The sequence below is a fragment of the Taurulus bubalis genome (genome assembly GCF_910589615.1).
Source record: "Taurulus bubalis genome assembly, chromosome: 2".
Classification (NCBI taxonomy): Eukaryota; Metazoa; Chordata; class Actinopteri; order Perciformes; family Cottidae; genus Taurulus; species Taurulus bubalis.
Genome location: NC_136590.1, coordinates 45107318 through 45125791, shown reverse-complemented (window position 1 = coordinate 45125791; position 18474 = coordinate 45107318). Strand labels below are relative to the sequence as shown.

Genomic DNA, 18474 nt, shown 5'->3' with positions numbered 1-18474 from the left:
AAGCCTCTATAGTGGACGCGGCCGCTAGGAGCTGTGGCCAGAAGGTCATCGGTGTCGTGGCGCCAACCCGAGAACTTACTGGTGGACACCGGGCGTGATGGAAGCCGTCAAGCTGAAGAAGGAGGTCTTTCAGGCCCCAGGGGTCTCCTGAAGCAGCTGACAGGTACCGGCAAGCCAGAAGGGCTGCAGCTGTGGTGCTAAAACTCAGGTATGGGAGGAGTTCGGGGAGGCCATGGAGAAGGACTGTCGGTTGGCCTCAAGGAGGTTCTGGCAAACCATCCAACGGCTCAGGAAGGGAAAGCAGGGCCTATCCCAGGCTGTTCTCAGCGGGGGAGGGGAACTGCTTTGAGGAACTCCTAAACCCGGCCAACATGTCTCCTGGAGAGGGGGCAGCGCCTGAAGACTTGGGGGTTGTATCCATATCTCTGGCGGAGGTCGCTTAGGTAGTCAAAAAGCTCCTTGCTTTAAAGGCACCGGGGTGGATGAGATCCGCCTTGAGAAAGATGCTGAAGGTGCTGGACGTTGTTGGGCTGTCTTAGCTGACACGCCTCTTCAATGACGCATGGGTGTCGGGAACAGTACCAGACCGGGGTGTTGGTTCCCATCTTCAAGAAGTTGGACCAGAGAGTGTGCTTGAACTATCAGGGTATCACACTACTGAGGAAAGCTTATGCCAGGGTGCTGGAAAGGAGGCTCCGACCCATTGGTCGAACCTCAGATTCAAGACGAGCAATGCGGAAAATATTTTCCTCAACATAATTCAAATCAAAAAGGCAGAATTAAAACAATGATTTCAGAGCTGTAATAAAAGCTCCCGTCATGACCATCAGGTGTGCCTACCTGTGTATTTCTGCATGTTTCTGTGTGTTTACCTGTGTGTTTACCTGGCGTCCGGCAGCGCCGCCGCCGCCACCCTGCGGCGAGCCTCCGGGGCTGTTGGAGAACTTGCTCTTCTGGAGGTCCATGAGGGCGTCTCTCTGGCGCTCGATGTCCGCCTTGTGGATGCTGTTCAGGGCCTCCAGGCTCTTGGCGGCCACCGAGTTGTGCCGGCGGTCCAGCGAGGACGACGTGAACCCCCCGTTGGTGTCGGGGAACCGGCGGGGCGCCCCGCGGCCGCCACCGCCGGCCAGCGTGTGGTAATCCCGCGGGAACTCGGCATCGCCGGCAGAGATCATGGGACCCTTTCTCTTGTCTCGGCCTGCAGCGAGACAACGAGACACAATGAGCATATTAGATATTGGTGTTTGAGAGGTTTTTTTAAGTTTATAGACTAATTTCTTACTTTCCAGAGAGCCAGTGGTTCATTTGGGATTAAAATAATATATTTTAACGAGAGACAAAAAAAACAACTTATATATCATCATGCAACGTCCCCAGTGGATTACTGACAAGAAAACAAGTTTCATGAAAATATTATGTTTAAATATAGTAATTTTTTATGGAGTATGTGGTATATTATTTCCAGAACAAAAACGTGAACATTGTTTAATCAAGGTTAAATATTTTTGTTTCATATTGGAGTCAAATGTTTTTATATGTGGAATTTATTTTAATTTATGATCTTTGCATCACTCCATGAATCAGAAAATACTGTCATTAAAAACCCCAAGTTTTTAGTACTAAATGTAGTTTAAATGAGGCTGTGAACAAACCCATCTGCAAAAAGCTTCAGAATGAAGAGCCTATTAAAATAATAATTATCATGTAGACATTTATTTCTTATATAATAACTTTATTCTTTGTTGAACAACGAACACTTTTTGAGTCGATCCGACTGTAAATTTTCAAAATGTTGGAGCGACGACCGTTTTGTATTGTTGTATTGTCCTGTTCACAGACACACAACACACACACACACACACACACACACACACACACACACACACACACATACACACACACACACACACACACACACATACACCTCCAGCTAAACAGGCCCTCAAGGAGAAAAAACACAATAAACAAACAGCTGCAACATCTGTCTGCTCCAACAACTGTCCCGGGAATCCCAGAGGCAAGAAGTCAAAAAGTGTTGTGCTGTGATGATACGACAGCGGAGACGTCAAAACCAGTGAAGAAGAAGCGACATGAAGGAGGGGGGCGTGGGGTGGGTTCTAGAGGAAGGGGCGGGTTCTCGAGGTGGGGGCGAATTCTAGAGGGGGGACGGGTTCTAAAGGAGGGGGTGGGTTCTAGAAGAAGGGGTGGGTTCTAGAGGGGGAGCAGGTTCTAGTGGAGGGGGCGGGTTGTAGAGGAGGGGACGGGTTCTAGAGGAGGGGGGCGGGTTCTAGAAGAAGGGGTGGGTTCTAGAGGTGGGGGCGGGTTCTAGAGGGAGGTGTGGGTTCTAGAGGTGGGGGCGGGTTCTAGAGAGAGTGGTGGGTTCTAGAGGAAGGGGCGGGTTCTAGAGGAAGTGGCGGGTTCTAGAGGGGGGGCGGGTTCTAGAGGTGGGGTGGGTTCTAGAGGGGGGGTGGGTTCTAGAGGAAGGGGCGGGTTCTAGAGGGGGGGCGGGTTCTAGAGGTGGGGTGGGTTCTAGAGGGGGGGCGGGTTCTAGAGGGGGGGCGGGTTCTAGAGGTGGGGTGGGTTCTAGAGGAAGGGGCGGGTTCTAGAGGGGGGTTGGGTTCTAGAGGGGGGGTGGGTTCTAGAGGAAGGGGCGGGTTCTAGAGGAAGGGGCGGGTTCTAGAGGAAGGGGTGGGTTCTAGAGGGGGGCGGATTCTAGAGGGGGGGCGGGTTCTAGAGGTGGGGTGGGTTCTAGAGGAAGGGGTGGGTTCTAGAGGAAGGGGCGGGTTCTAGAGGGGGGTTGGGTTCTAGAGGGGGGGTGGGTTCTAGAGGAAGGGGCGGGTTCTAGAGGAAGGGGCGGGTTCTAGAGGAAGGGGTGGGTTCTAGAGGGGGGGATCTAGTGCCCTCTTGTGACTGGTGGCGCACAAAGCACCGAGGACTTGGTGAAGGTGATCAGGAGAGATGAACGGTGAAAAAGTGGGATAGTAGCCATGTTGCAAAAAAGAAAAAGAAAAAAAAGAAAAGAAAACAATTAGAAAAAAGAGAAAAGAGAAGGAAAAAGGAAAAGAATAAAAAGAGAGAAAAAAAGAGAAAAAAGGAAAAACAGATAAATTAAAAGAAAAAGAAAAAAAAGAAAAGAAAACAATTAGAAAAAAGAGAAAAGAGAAGGAAAAAGGAAAAGAATAAAAAGAGAGAAAAAAGGAAAAACAGATAAATTAAAAGAAAAAGGGAACTCAAAAATAAGAGAATAAAATAAACTAAAATAAATGATATATATTTAATAACTACAGACATGAGTGTTTCCCTGTCTTGAAGGCGATCAACAGCAACACTTGAGGCTGTAAAAGAGTCGGTCACAGACGGGGATCGTCCAATAGGAGCGCGGCAGCCTGCCGGTGTGTTTCATGCACATGTGAAGCCTGGAGAGCTGCATTTCACCAGGAGAAGCTCGACACGTTGACAAGTCTTCTCTTAATGTCATTTATATTCATACATACCATCTCAGCTGGGAGCCGCCCAGTACAACCAGTGCTCACTTCCTGCCTGAGGCTTCCAACTCACTGGGCTTTCATGAGCAATTACATGTTTTTTACATTTTGTATTTGACTTTATGTTTAAATATCAGCCTGATATTTCTGTAATTGGAGGAATATATCGACTATCGGCTTTTTTTTTTTTCATTTTATTTTGCTAATGTAATGGTTTGTGAATGGTTTTACACGGGGGGGGGGGGGGGGGATTAGGGTACATAAAGGGTTTGTTTCAATCAAATCAGAGTTAGTAATTGTTGGAAAAGTTGATGAGTTTTAGTTTGTTTCTGTCGAGTTTGAGTGATTTTTTTTACGAAGAGGCAATTAAACTTTGTCTTTGTCTTTGTTCGCTTTAACATGAACCTAAACACATAAAATACATGTTTAACTAGCTGCTTCTAGTATTTCAGACACAATAAAATGTGCATTACCCCTCTCACGTACACACATTATTAAAGCTGGCCCGTCCACATGAGTTATTATGTTGTGCTCTTTACGGAGCGCTCCAGGGACGACGTGTTTTCTTTTTAGTTCCAGCAGGAAGCACTGCTTTCCTCAACAAAACTACAGCAGGATTCTTCCACTGGATTTTGGATTATTGGGGAGAAAATCTAACATGTATGACACTTGATATCACTTATAAACACAAGTGTTGTGATGTTTGGAGTGTGACGTGAGAAGCTAACGTTAGCAGCTATAGAGGAACTCCACCAGGTCACATGACTTCATGTTAGTCTATAGAGGAACTCCACCAGGTCACATGACTTCATGTTACAGAGGAACTCCACCAGGTCACATGACTTCATGTTATAGAGAAACTCCACCAGGTCACATGACTTCATGTTAGTCTATAGAGAAACTCCACCAGGTCACATGACTTCATGTTAGTCTATAGAGGAACTCCACCAGGTCACATGACTTCATGTTATAGAGGAACTCCACCAGGTCACATGACTTCACGTTATAGAGGAACTCCACCAGGTCACATGACTTCATGTTATAGAGAAACTCCACCAGGTCACATGACTTCACGTTATAGAGGAACTCCACCAGGTCACATGACTTCACGTTATAGAGAAACTCCACCAGGTCACATGACTTCATGTTAGTCTATAGAGGAACTCCACCAGGTCACATGACTTCATGTTAGTCTATAGAGGAACTCCACCAGGTCACATGACTTCACGTTATAGAGGAACTCCACCAGGTCACATGACTTCATGTTACAGAGGAACTCCACCAGGTCACATGACTTCATGTTATAGAGGAACTCCACCAGGTCACATGACTTCATGTTATAGAGGAACTCCACCAGGTCACATGATTTCATGTTATAGAGGAACTCCACCAGGTCACATGACTTCATGTTAGTCTATAGAGGAACTCCACCAGGTCACATGACTTCATGTTAGTCTATAGAGGAACTCCACCAGGTCACATGACTTCACGTTATAGAGGAACTCCACCAGGTCACATGACTTCATGTTAGTCTATAGAGGAACTCCACCAGGTCACATGACTTCATGTTAGTCTATAGAGGAACTCCACCAGGTCACATGACTTCATGTTAGTCTATAGAGGAACTCCACCAGGTCACATGACTTCACGTTATAGAGGAACTCCACCTCCTTTAGACTCTTTAAGACCCACCGAAGGGGCGTTTACTGACCCATGTTATGTATCGGACAACTGAACGCTAACATCTCTTCAGCTCGTGTTAAACGCATTATTTCAGACATGTAACCAGAAACACGAGGAACGAGGAAACAGGAAGTGCAAGAACACAGACTGGCTTCTGCTTCCTGCCGCTCCGGGTTGTGGAGGCGGGACTAAAGACCAAGCGATGCTGTCGGCGTGCCAGAGAAACCATATTTCAGCATTCTGGGAAGAATTCCAGGGCCACGTCCAAATATTTCTCATTACAGAGCGGTTGGAGTGTGTGTGTGTGTGTGTGTGTGTGTGTGTGTGGGTGTTGTTAGTACAACCTTGGCCGCTGTTGGCCGAGGCCTGACAGCGGCCATTTGTTAGTTTTATGGCTTCATCGGCCGGAGGTCTCATAATTTGTACTCGCCTGCGTGCTTCGCTCAGATTTACTCCGTGATGCTCCTCCTGAGTGTGTGAGCGCTGGTTTGTCGTTGTGTGTCTGCTGACTGTACACACACACACACACACACGAACATTACTGCACCGTGTGTACTATATATATACACACACACACACACCTGTCTATAGAGGTCCTGCATTAGTCATGAGGCTGATGCTCTCAGCAGGTCGTCAACAAGCATCTGCTGCTGAGATAAACTCCTGTGAATTTAGAGCCAGAACTATTTGTTGATTAATGGACCGTAAAATCGACAAAATCATAAAGTGATTATTCCTTTCAGTCGCGTATGAAGCCGCTTCCACAATGTGAGGATTCGCTGTTAAATATCATTTTGTTAATCATGTTGTAAACTGGATATCTTTGGAGATGTGTTTGTGTTTTTTACTGTTTTCTGACGTTTTTTAGACCAAATGATTTCTAATTGATAAAAAAAAGCTTTTTTGCTAAAAATATGGCTTTTGAATAATATTGTGAATTTATTGATGTTTGTTAACTCTGATGTATAAAACTGTACATGAAATAAAAATGACACAATGCGGGAAAAGAAGAGCTAATGCTAGTGTTAGCATGTTTCCATCAGCGCAAAATCATCCAAAAATAGAAAATTCCCAATTTGAATAAAGTGAGTCATCTGTATTCTGTTTTTTATTTATTAAATCAACTTTATTTCTCTTCTGTCTCACTTTCAAACAGTTCTTTGAATGCAGTGAAAACTTTTTATTTTTAAAGGCTAAACGCCAACACATTTGGATTAAAGCAGAATATTTTGTTAGATCAAAATTAAAAGATTTGTCAAAAGAAAATGTACAAAAAAAAGTTTTTAATCAAGCAGGAAACAATCCTACTTAGCATCACTATGATCGTGTAGTCAACTGTGCAGACAAAGGGCTTTACACACAAATCAAAAACAAAAAGTTGTGCTGCGTTCAAGTGTTGATTCAGAACTCGTACGTCATCGTTATAACTCTTCAAACCTTCAGTCCTTCATTTGCTCGCGCTGGTAATCGGGGGAAAGTTCCTCCCCGTCCTCGTTTGACCGTCTTCTCTCCCACCGACTCATTAATGTATTCATGTATTCATCCTTCTTCATATTCTCAAATCACATTCCGAGTTCCAGCCACCGGCTGCAGCCGAGTTCACGTGTCGCTCCGTCTCCGTCAGAACGCCTCTCTTCAGCAGAGAGCCTTAATCACAAAGGATGTGGCAGGAGCGGGTGAAAGGATGAAAAAAAGAAAAGAAGCGGCGCTCCTCCAACCACAAATTATAATATCCAGCTCTCCAGGGCACTCGGAAATTAAAATAAAACCCAAACAAGATTTGAATTTGAACGCGGCGCGGTCTATATTTGGAACGAGGTCTGCCTCCGCTGAATACAAAAACGTCTCAAACTGTTGCCGGCGGGAGGCTCTGGATCCACGGTCCCAGGAACCAGCTGCTCCAATCAGAGAGAGGCGGGGAACCTGGGTTCCCGTGTTGAGAACCTTCAGGGCCCCGTGTGCACGTTCCCGTATTAGGAACCTTAAGGGCCCCGTGTGCACGTTCCCGTATTAGGAACCTTAAGGGTCCCGTGTGCACGTTCCCGTAACCCTTCAGGGCCCCGTGTGCACGTTCCTGTAAACCTTCAGGGCCCCGTGTGCACGTTCCCGTAACCCTTCAGGGCCCCGTGTGCACGTTCCCGTAACCCTTCAGGGCCCCGTGTGCACGTTCCCGTAACCCTTCAGGGCCCCGTGTGCACGTTCCCGTATTAGGAACCTTAAGGGCCCCGTGTGCACGTTCCCGTACCCCTTCAGGGCCCCGTGTGCACGTTCCCGTAACCCTTCAGGGCCCCGTGTGCACGTTCCCGTACCCCTTCAGGGCCCCGTGTGCACGTTCCCGTAACCCTTCAGGGCCCCGTGTGCACGTTCCCGTATTAGGAACCTTAAGGGCCCCGTGTGCACGTTCCCGTACCCCTTCAGGGCCCCGTGTGCACGTTCCCGTAACCCTTCAGGGCCCCGTGTGCACGTTCCCGTAACCCTTAAGGGCCCCGTGTGCACGTTCCCGTACCCCTTCAGGGCCCCGTGTGCACGTTCCCGTAACCCTTCAGGGCCCCGTGTGCACGTTCCCGTAACCCTTAAGGGCCCCGTGTGCACGTTCCCGTACCCCTTCAGGGCCCCGTGTGCACGTTCCCGTATTAGGAACCTTAAGGGCCCCGTGTGCACGTTCCCGTACCCCTCCAGGGCCCCGTGTGCACGTTCCCGTAACCCTTCAGGGCCCCGTGTGCACGTTCCCGTAACCCTTCAGGGCCCCGTGTGCACGTTCCCGTACCCCTCCAGGGCCCCGTGTGCAGGAGCCTCTCCTTCCTTTAACAGCAGCGGTGCTGCTCTCAGCCGTTCCTCCAGTCACAGTAATCATGGTAGTAGAAGCTGTGTACTCCTGTCAGTACATTCACCACGTTACTGATCTAGAAAACCCGCCTCCGCCGCTTTCTTTCAACCTCCGGTTTTACATTTTATTTTTTTCCGAGAGTGCTTCATAATTCATTTACTGCCGGAAGATTGATAAAAAAGTCATGGCGAGTCTCAAAATACCAGAGTGACTTTTTAAAAATATCTCCCGATATGAGAGCGCGCAGAGCAAACGGTGAACAGGCTCCGCCTCCATCGGCATCACCTGCAGGTTCTAGATATAATCGTTTTCTGTCAATTGACTAATCGATTAATCAATAAATGGTTTTGGCTCTAATATGTAAACTACGGTAGATATCTCTTTAATTATTGTGCACGGTACGAGGTGATTGTGGGCAATATGGCCGCACGGATACGTACGACTGTTTCCGGCCCGATACCGACACCTATGGGCCAATGACGATACTGCAGCGATACCAGCATGTAATCAATAAGCTGTACGCCTCACCGTGTGGAAGAGGATCCTTCATTTATGTTTCAGACGATATCGGACTTGATTTAAACACTGTAAAAAAATAAATACACAGATATAAATCTACTGGATTGTGGATACAACATTAAAATAATACAAACAAATTTTGTCAATAATCTTCATAATTGTGTAAAATCTTTTAATGCAGCAACAAATTGGTCAAAACTTTGCTGTGCTGGGAAAGGCCTGCCCTCTTCCTCCCTCTGCCCCTCTTCTATTCTCTCTCTCCTCCCTCTTCTTCCTCCCTCTGCCCCTCTTCTATTCTCTCTCTCCTCCCTCTTCTTCCTCCCTCTGCCCCTCTTCTATTCTCTCTCTCCTCCCTCTTCTTCCTCCCTCTGCCCCTCTTCTATTCTCTCTCTCCTCTCTCTTCTTCCTCCCTCTTCGTCCTCTTCGTTCTCTCTCTCCTCCCTCTTCTTCTTCCCTCTCCTCCCTCTTCGTCCTCTCTCTCCTCCCTCTTCTTCCTCCCTCTCCTCCCTCTTCTATTCTCTCTCTCCTCCCTCTTCTTCTTCCCTCTCCTCCCTCTTCGTCCTCTCTCTCCTCCCTCTTCTTCCTCTCTCTCTCCTCCCTCTACTTCCTCCCTCTGCCCCTCTTCTATTCTCTCTCTCCTCCCTCTTCTTCCTCTCTCTCCTCCCTCTTCTTCTTCCCTCTCCTCCCTCTTCTTCCTCCCTCTCCTCCCTCTTCTATCCTCTCTCTCCTCCCTCTTCGTCCTCCCTCTCCTCCATCTTCTTCTTCCCTCTCCTCCCTCTTCTTCCTCCCTCTCCTCCCTCTTCTATCCTCCCTCTCCTCCCTCTTCTTCCTCCCTCTCCTCCCTCTTCGTCCTCTCTCTCCTCCCTCTTCTTCCTCTCTCTCTCCTCCCTCTACTTCCTCCCTCTGCCCCTCTTCTATTCTCTCTCTCCTCCCTCTTCTTCCTCTCTCTCCTCCCTCTTCTTCTTCCCTCTCCTCCCTCTTCTTCCTCCCTCTCCTCCCTCTTCTATCCTCTCTCTCCTCCCTCTTCTTCCTCCCTCTCCTCCCTCTTCTTCCTCTCTCTCCTCCCTCTTCTTCCTCCCTCTCCTCCCTCTTCGTCCTCCCTCTCCTCCCTCTTCTTCCTCCCTCTCCTCCCTCTTCTTCCTCCCTCTTCGTCCTCCCACACCTCCATCCCCTTTCTACTCACAAAGCATAATGCGCTTAACAACCACACAGATCGTACCATGTCGCATCATATGAATTTCAATAGAGTGCCAATTATGGCCCAAAACATTCATCTCGTGGTTAGAGACCCGATGCCTGGAGCCAACGTTCAGGCAGTGTGAACCACGAGGAAGGGATCGAGGCGACAGCGTGTGTGGAAGCATGTTTAATTCTTCTTCTGCGACTTCATTCACTCGACCAGTAAAACCATCAGAATACTGACGGTTTGATGCCGTTTCCCACCTTCACTGTGGAGATCTTATTCCAGCTTTTAAGGCTGATAACCTTTGAGAGTCGCTAACTAAATAGTGAGAGCGAAGCTAAAGAAGTATAAAGGAGGAAACTTTTTTTATTTTTGGGAGGTTTATCTCTTATTTAGGTTTAGGAAAAGATCGTAAAACAGTTTTGTTTAGGAAAAGATCGTAAAACAGTTTTGTTTAGGAAAAGATCGTAAAACAGTTAGGTTTAGGAAAAGATCGTAAAACAGTTTTGTTTAGGAAAAGATCGTAAAACAGTTTTGTTTAGGAAAAGATCGTAAAACAGTTTTGTTTAGGAAAAGATCGTAAAACAGTTAGTTTTAGGAAAAGATCGTAAAACAGTTAGGTTTAGGAAAAGATCGTAAAACAGTTAGGTTTAGGAAAAGATCGTAAAACAGTTAGGTTTAGGAAAAGATCGTAAAACAGTTAGGTTTAGGAAAAGATCGTAAAACAGTTAGTTTTAGGAAAAGATCGTAAAACAGTTAGTTTTAGGAAAAGATCGTAAAACAGTTAGGTTTAGGAAAAGATCGTAAAACAGTTAGTTTTAGGAAAAGATCGTAAAACAGTTAGTTTTAGGAAAAGATCGTAAAACAGTTAGTTTTAGGAAAAGATCGTAAAACAGTTAGGTTTAGGAAAAGATCGTAAAACAGTTAGTTTTAGGAAAAGATCGTAAAACAGTTAGGTTTAGGAAAAGATTGTAAAATAGTTAGTTTTAGGAAAAGATCGTAAAATACTTAAAATAGTTAGTTAGGTTTAGGAAATTATGGTGAAATACTTAATTAGGTTTGCTAATTATCAAGCAATATTTTAATATTTATATATTTTAATTATCTACCTCTGAGCTGTGGCGGACTAGAAGATAAAAGTTACATAACATGGAAATACTCAAGTAAAGTACAAGTACCTCAAAATGTTATGCAAGTAGCCTAAATGTATGTATATTACATTCCCCCACAAAGTTCTTCCTAGATTACTTTATTTAGCTCTCAACAAGCACCAGATTGATGCAGCATTTCATTTCAAAATGCACAAACTTTTCTACCGGGGAGCTTCCCCATCGAGCCTCTAGGGGGCAACGTTCCACATCTCTAAAAGGATGTCGCTCATCGCGTCCACGGAGCGTATACGACTAAAAGGAAAAGCGCCTCTTGTAGGTCACGTCATTCTGCGTTTGCTTCTTAAGAAATGAAGCGGTGAGCTAGCGGTTTACTTCTAACCAAATCTGACACCTCTAATCTGGAACAAAGTGGTAAACAAACATCAACAAACATTATCATCCCGAAGCTTCCATTTATCGCTCGTCACAGATTAACTCAAATAATACAGTCAGCACATATCTGGCTCAATTAGCCGGCTGTTCGTAATAAACCTAGAGTTTAAGTGATCGCTGCGTTAACGTCTAAGAACCGCAGCTCCAACAACACATTTGGTATCGAGCTAATTCAGTCTGGGAGCTGAGAGACGACGTCAAAACACACTCCTCTTAAATAAGGTGCGTATTATTTACTCGGCTGTCACACTCAATCAGTGTCGTACACTTCAAAATGCCTCTCAAACCCAAGTGGCATTTCTAAGAAGAGTCCTGAAATAGAGAGCTATTGGTTTAGGTTTTCCTGTGTGCTCGTCTGCTTAAGCGCTGACGCCGTTGAATGCAGGGCTTTAATAAAGCCAGGTACATATTTAGCACAAATAATCCCACGTGATGCATCCGTATGACATTTATCCAGCGCCGATTGCCGCTGTACGGTCAGTAAACACTGACATTCATCACTGGATCAACATTGGCCCGAGCGCATAATACACGGAGACTCTTTCTTTTCGGAGGCGGCGTCTCTCGCTCGACACGGCGAGGACGAACCACTCGGACGGTTTCTCCAACATCAGCTGGGAGTAGATGTGAAATTAGATGATCCGTCTTCAAAGAGAATGATGATTTCGGGGCAGGCCTCGGTGATGAGGATCAGAGAGGCGAGGTGGATGGGGATTGAGGATTAGATGTCCTCTAACTGTCTTGTACTGGATCTGTGCAGGACGATCGGGGATCTGAGCCCCGCCTGCTGCTTGTTCAGCACATCCTCGTGCTTCACGATCTCACGGAAGGTTCGGCAGTTTTCCTGCAAAAAGTCCAGCGGGTAAACTTCTGTCTTTAGAAGAAACTACATAGGATTCGGAAAGGATCGTTAAAAATTGAGTTTTAGGAAAAGCATCGTGAAATAATGAGGTTTAGGAAAAGATCGTAAAACAGTTATGTTTAGGAAAAGGTCGTAAAAACCCTTTAAGCCCTAATCCTATTTATTGTTTGAGTTGTGTTTAGAGGTTGTACAAGGGGGTTATATATTATTGTAGCCCAGATTTTTATGTTTAATTTTTTGTTTAGTTCGATACCTAACATGCATTTTTTTTTTTTGGGGTGGGGGGGGATTTATACCAAGATTTTTTTCTTGATTTTCCTGATATAAAAAGGGCCCAACAGGTAGGTTTAGGAAAATATCTTGAAATAGCTAGTGAGGTTTAGGAAAAGATCGTAAAAAATACTTAATTACGTTTCGGAAAAGATCGTAAAATAGCTAGTTAGGTTTAGACGAAGAAGCTCGTAAAATACTTAATTAGGTTTAGGAAATGATCGTGAAATACTTAGTTAGATTGAGGAAAAGATCTTGAAATAAGCTAGTGGGGTTTAGGAAAAAAAAAAAAATCGTAAAAAATAATTAAGTTTAGGAAAAGATCGTGAAATAGCTAGTTAGGTTAAGACAAAGATCGTAAAATACTTAAATAGGTTTAGGAAAAGATCGTGAAATAGCTAGTCAGATTGAGGAAAAGATCGTAGAATAGCTTTTAGTCAGGTTTAGGATTTTTTTTTTTTAAACACTTAGGAAAAAATCGTGTTGGTTCAGAATAACAGTGGAAGTGAAGTTACTTCAGTACGGACGTTACGTTGTATGAACAACGGTCTTCATACGGTCTGGTTAATCCTCACGTGGACTAAACACCACCGGCTCTAGCAGAACATCGACGTGTTCCAGTCACATCCTGTTTCCAGCCTCGACTGCTGGATGAGGACATCCTTAACTACCCACTCGCATCAGCTCTTCCAGGTTCAAGTACGACACTCGGGGACCCTCAGGACGGGTCCGCCCCCTGAGAGGAGAGCGGGTGAAGAGCCGGTCTGTGACGGAGGTCATCCAGCAGCCGTCCTCCATCACAGACGTGTGATGACTCAGCGGCTAACGCCCGGTTTCCCATCACACCACCACACGGGCCGCGGGAGCACAGAGACCTGGTCTGAGGCCAGGCATCAGTTCCATCTCAGAGAGGAAGCCCCGGTAATTACTAAGTGATATTTTTGGCCTCGTCTGAGCGCGGGACGCGTCCTGAAGGTGAGTAATTGGTCTCATTGAGTGAACGCTGGGACGCATGAGTCAGAGATGGAGGTCTATTAGTGGCCCTGAAGCAGAGTCTCACACTGGGAGGCCGCCAGCTGGAGGACGGCTGTGTGGCGTGACAAGGAAACAAAACCCTGGGACTCAAACACACGGCGTTCTGGAGACGGTTCACCACGGGAAACACAAAGACAGTTATGGAGGGGAACTAAGTACGTTTACTCAAGGGCTGTACTATAAGTTACATATACACACACACATTATAATATATATATATATATATATACACACATATACATATGCACGTAGTATACATACATGGACACACATAACACATTTATACACATACATAGAAATACATGTATACACAGACATAATTACATTCATACACATAAACACACACACATAAACACACTAATTCAAACACACACACATATAAACACATACACACACACATAAACTCTCACACACACAGACGCATATAAACACACTAATGCAAAACACACACACACACATAAACATACACACACACACGTAAACACACACACGCACACATATAAACACACTAATACAAAACACACACACACATAAACATACACACACACACACACACGTAAACACACACGTAAACACACACACGCACGCATATAAACACACTAATGCAATACACACACACATAAACACATACACACACACGTAAACACACACACACATGCATATAAACACACTAATGTAAATACACACATACAGTATGAACACATACAAACACACACACACACACACACATAAACGCACACACATAAACTTACACGCATATAAACATACACACACACACACACACACACACACACACATATAAACACACTAATGCAAATACACACATATAAACACATACAAACATATTAGTACATGTTGATGCTAATACTTTAGCTAGTACTTAAAGGTACTTGTACACTGTGGTATTGCAGTGAAAGATCTGAGTACAACACGTCTGTCAAAATGCAGAGAAACGATTTCTTGTATTTTCATGATCTGACGATCAGAGTGTCACTCTCCTCAAATTGTGGGGATCTCAATTTAAAAAGGAAACTCTTGAGTATTAAAATATGCAACACAAAACATTTGAGCTGCAACTAGGGCAACTCTTTGAGATCTGACGCGCATGATTCATTCATCAAATAAACCCTGGGACGGAGCGCCAGCCTCTCGGTGAGCACAAACATCAACGCCGCAGCCAAACGGCGGCTGTGAGGAAGATGAAATATTACAATTTGCTTTAAGTATTTAGGTGGCGAGGAGGAAATATCTCTCCGGGTCTCTTTCCAGACACGACGTGGCGCTCAACTTAAAGGGAGGCTTTTTTATGCAGAAGGAAATGTATTGATTTGCTCCAGAGAGAAGGAAAGATGAGTCAAAAGGACTGATTAATGGATGTAATTTGCTATGTGCATAAACTCAGCCTCATAAAACAGCTTCTGAAGTTAATTTAAATAACTATGAACTAAAAAATACAGGTTGGGGTTTGATTGAGTAAAGTCAGAACATTGCAACCATTTGCCAAACTGAGATAAAAAAATCAATTATAGTAACAAATTACAGACTAAATGCACCGCACACTTAAAAAAATACCACACGAAGCACTGAAGTGACCACAAATGAGACAAGAACATTTTAACATTTGAATCATTTACCATGTATTTACACAATAATCTGTTCATTTATTTTATTATGCCTCCGTCTCATATATTTATGTTTTACGCAAATTCGTCACAACAATAAACAACATTTTCAGCCATTTTCAACAACGAAATCTCAGCTTTGATGCGGTTATTCAAAGTATTCCTCCATCACTTTTTTTTATTTCATCATCAACTTAACTAGTTTGTGTAAATCCAATCCAAATAAATCCAAATAAAAATCCGTTTGAATTCAGGGTGGTAATGCAAATAAGAAAATATCCACAGGGGGCGACTGCTTTTCATGCCGGCACACCGGTGTGTTGGCAAAGCGTGAGTTGTGGGGAATCCACACATCAAAGTCTGTTTACAGGTGTGTGTGTGTGTGTGTGTGTGTGTGTGTGTGTGTGTGTGTGTGTGTGTGTACTACACGCCTGAAGTGCCTCCAGAGGGACGCTGTGAAGTCTGATAGGTTTCCTTAAGTATGAAAGCAAAAGCAGATTCAACGCCTCTCAGTTTACATCCATGTTTGTGCAAAATGTCACCGCCTCAGGCTGTTTGCTGCTAGCTAAACTGTGATCAAGTTGCATTGTGGGTAACGGAGGAGCCAGGTTGTGACAAGCAAGAGCAATGAGAAATTAAAAAAGAAGACGATATTTCTGATTCCAATTTAACCTCTTAGATGTTTTTTTTAAATTGTCCATCTGGATTCAAAAAAGAAAGAAAAAGAGATGAAGACATGTTTACTTTAGTCTCATTTATCTTAAGTCGACCGGCTGTTAAGGTTAAATCTGCATTAAAAAAAAAAGTTCATAAGCAGATGGTGTTGTTAATGGAAATAATTCTGCTTACGTTCTAAAAATAAGCTTCGCCTGCAGATGGTGTGTTGGCATGATTAGCATGATTAGCATGGTTAGCTACATAGGTTAGCCTCCTCCTAACCGGTAGCAGGTTACATCAGAGGCACTAAGTCCACTGGTGTGAGGAGGAAAAGAACATGGAACTAGACCGATGGGCTCCGAGTGGAAGTGAAGCTGGAGGGAAATCCACTGAGCTGAGAGAGGAAGTTAAAAAGGACTGTCTGTCTGTCTGCCTGCCTGTCTGCCATATTTCTGAATTTCAAAGCTTTAAGTTCCCTCACTGATAATTAAATCCCACCACCACCGAGTGCCAAGTGCTTATACAAATAAATACACAAATCCATAAATAACCATGAGCTCCTGATATCCCCCAAAAAACTCACTTTATTTTCTTCTACCTGGCATTTAAGAAGCTTTCATCTTTCAGGAGTCATTTCAGAGCTGAACACTGGGACCTGACCTATTTGTAAAGTCATGGATGTTTCTCTAGTCTCTAGTCTCTGATCATGTGACTTCGTAAACAACCAATCAGTGTTTAGACCAACAGGAGGAAAGCTAGTAACGTTAGCAGCACCGCTAACGGAGAACCAACAGGAGGAGAGCTAGTAACGTTAGCAGCACTGCCCAAACGGAGAACCAACAGGAGGAGAGCTAGGAACGTTAGCAACATCGCTAACGGAGAACCAACAGGAGGAGAGCTAGTAACGTTAGCAACACTGCTAACAGAGAACCAACAGGAGGAGAGCTAGTAACGTTAGCAACACTGCTAACAGAGAACCAACAGGAGGAGAGCTAGTATCGTTAGCAACACTGCTAACGGAGAACCAACAGGAGGAGAGCTAGTAACGTTAGCAGCACTGCTAACGGAGAACCAACAGGAGGAGAGCTAGGAACGTTAGCAACACTGCTAACGGAGAACCAACAGGAGGAGAGCTAGTAACGTTAGCAACACTGCTAACGGAGAACCAACAGGAGGAGAGCTAATAACGTTAGCAACACTGCTAACGGAGAACCAACAGGAGGAGAGCTAGTAACGTTAGCAACACTGCTAACGGAGAACCAACAGGAGGAGAGCTAGTAACGTTAGCAGCACTGCTAACGGAGAACCAACAGGAGGAGAGCTAGGAACGTTAGCAACATCGCTAACGGAGAACCAACAGGAGGAGAGCTAGCAACGTTAGCAACACTGCTAACGGAGAACCAACAGGAGGAGAGCTAATAACGTTAGCAACACTGCTAACGGAGAACCAACAGGAGGAGAGCTAGTAACGTTAGCAACACTGCTAACGGAGAACCAACAGGAGGAGAGCTAGTAACGTTAGCAACACTGCTAACGGAGAACCAACAGGAGGAGAGCTAGTAATGTTAGCAGCACCGCTAACGGAAAACCAACAGGAGGAGAGCTAGCAACGTTAGCAGCAACGTAAGCAGCACCGCTAACAGAGAACCAGCGGAGGTTCACTTCAGGTACATGATGACGCGTTCAGGTGCTGCTCAGTGAAAATGAGTACTGGCTGAAGGTAAACGATAACGTTCTCATGAAGCGTTCACATGGAATCTAGTAAAATGTAGTGTTGGTATAAATCCAGATGTTTTCAGATGAATATAAAATATATATTAGAGAACAATTGTGAGCTCTGAGCGCATTATTACACTTCATTATCACCAAGAATCACTAGATGTAATTTACTACATAAACATGATCATATTTATGCTGAAAATAAGGGCACGGAGTTGCGGATTCGTTAGAGATCAAGGACAATCGGGTCTGGTCTTCATACCGTGGTCATATGAGCTGTAGAGGGTCCCCTAATTATTCCCTAATAAGGAACTGGTTAGACCTGGTGGGTTTGAGTCTGCTTGGTCCTTTTGGGGAACTGGTTGTGTTAAAGTCACTGCAGGAGAAATGAAGCTCTCGTGAACACTGTGGATCATTTGCAGAGAAGTTTTTATGCGTTTCCTTAACTTTCAATTTATTTCAGAAGGATTTTTTTGTTTTTTTAAACCTATCCATTCCCAGGGTGAAACTCCCACTCTGCCATCTCAAACCTCCCAGAATGCTTCGCTTCAGTAGCTTCCTCGTTTCCTTCCAGCTCGTCTAGCGGCAGACGGCCTCCTCCTCCGTCTCCGCTCGTTATCTCTGATCTCATACGTCTGCTCTGAGGCTGACAGCTCGGTGGGCTCGCAGCCAGGGGTGACACCACCACCGCTGGGGGTCGGCCTTCCTGTGGGGGGGTCGGCCTCCCTGTGGGGGGGTCGGCCTCCCTGTGGGGTGCTAAACACTATACACATCACACCCGTTAACGAGAGGTCGTGCCCCGGCGGCTCGGAGGTCACGTTCCTGAAGCGCTTCCTCGTGTCTTCATTTACACGCTGGAATAATAAAGCACACACCAGACGGTTTGTCTAAATTAGGGGGCATCAAGCATAAAAACGTGACGCAATATGGAGGATTTTGTGCACATTTGTTCAACCAAGTTCCCGCCTTCTGGTGATGTCATCACAAAGACTCGCTGCCATCAGATCTCCAGAAGAAAGAGAACTTTTGCTTTTCTTCCTCTCTGGGCCGGCAGGACCGGCGGGTTCC

The 18474-nt window shown here is 45.1% G+C and overlaps 1 protein-coding gene across 1 annotated transcript in view; it reads right to left on the bottom strand.

The window, feature by feature from the left end:
• Positions 1–18474, bottom strand: part of srcin1b (SRC kinase signaling inhibitor 1b) — a gene marked incomplete at both ends in the record, with an annotated part of 78215 nt that overhangs the window by 50400 nt on the left and 9341 nt on the right. Inside the window, one exon of the mRNA XM_079237062.1 lies at positions 885–1198. Within this exon, the coding sequence (XP_079093188.1) occupies positions 885–1198 (314 nt within the window). The remainder of the gene's footprint in view (positions 1–884; positions 1199–18474) is intronic.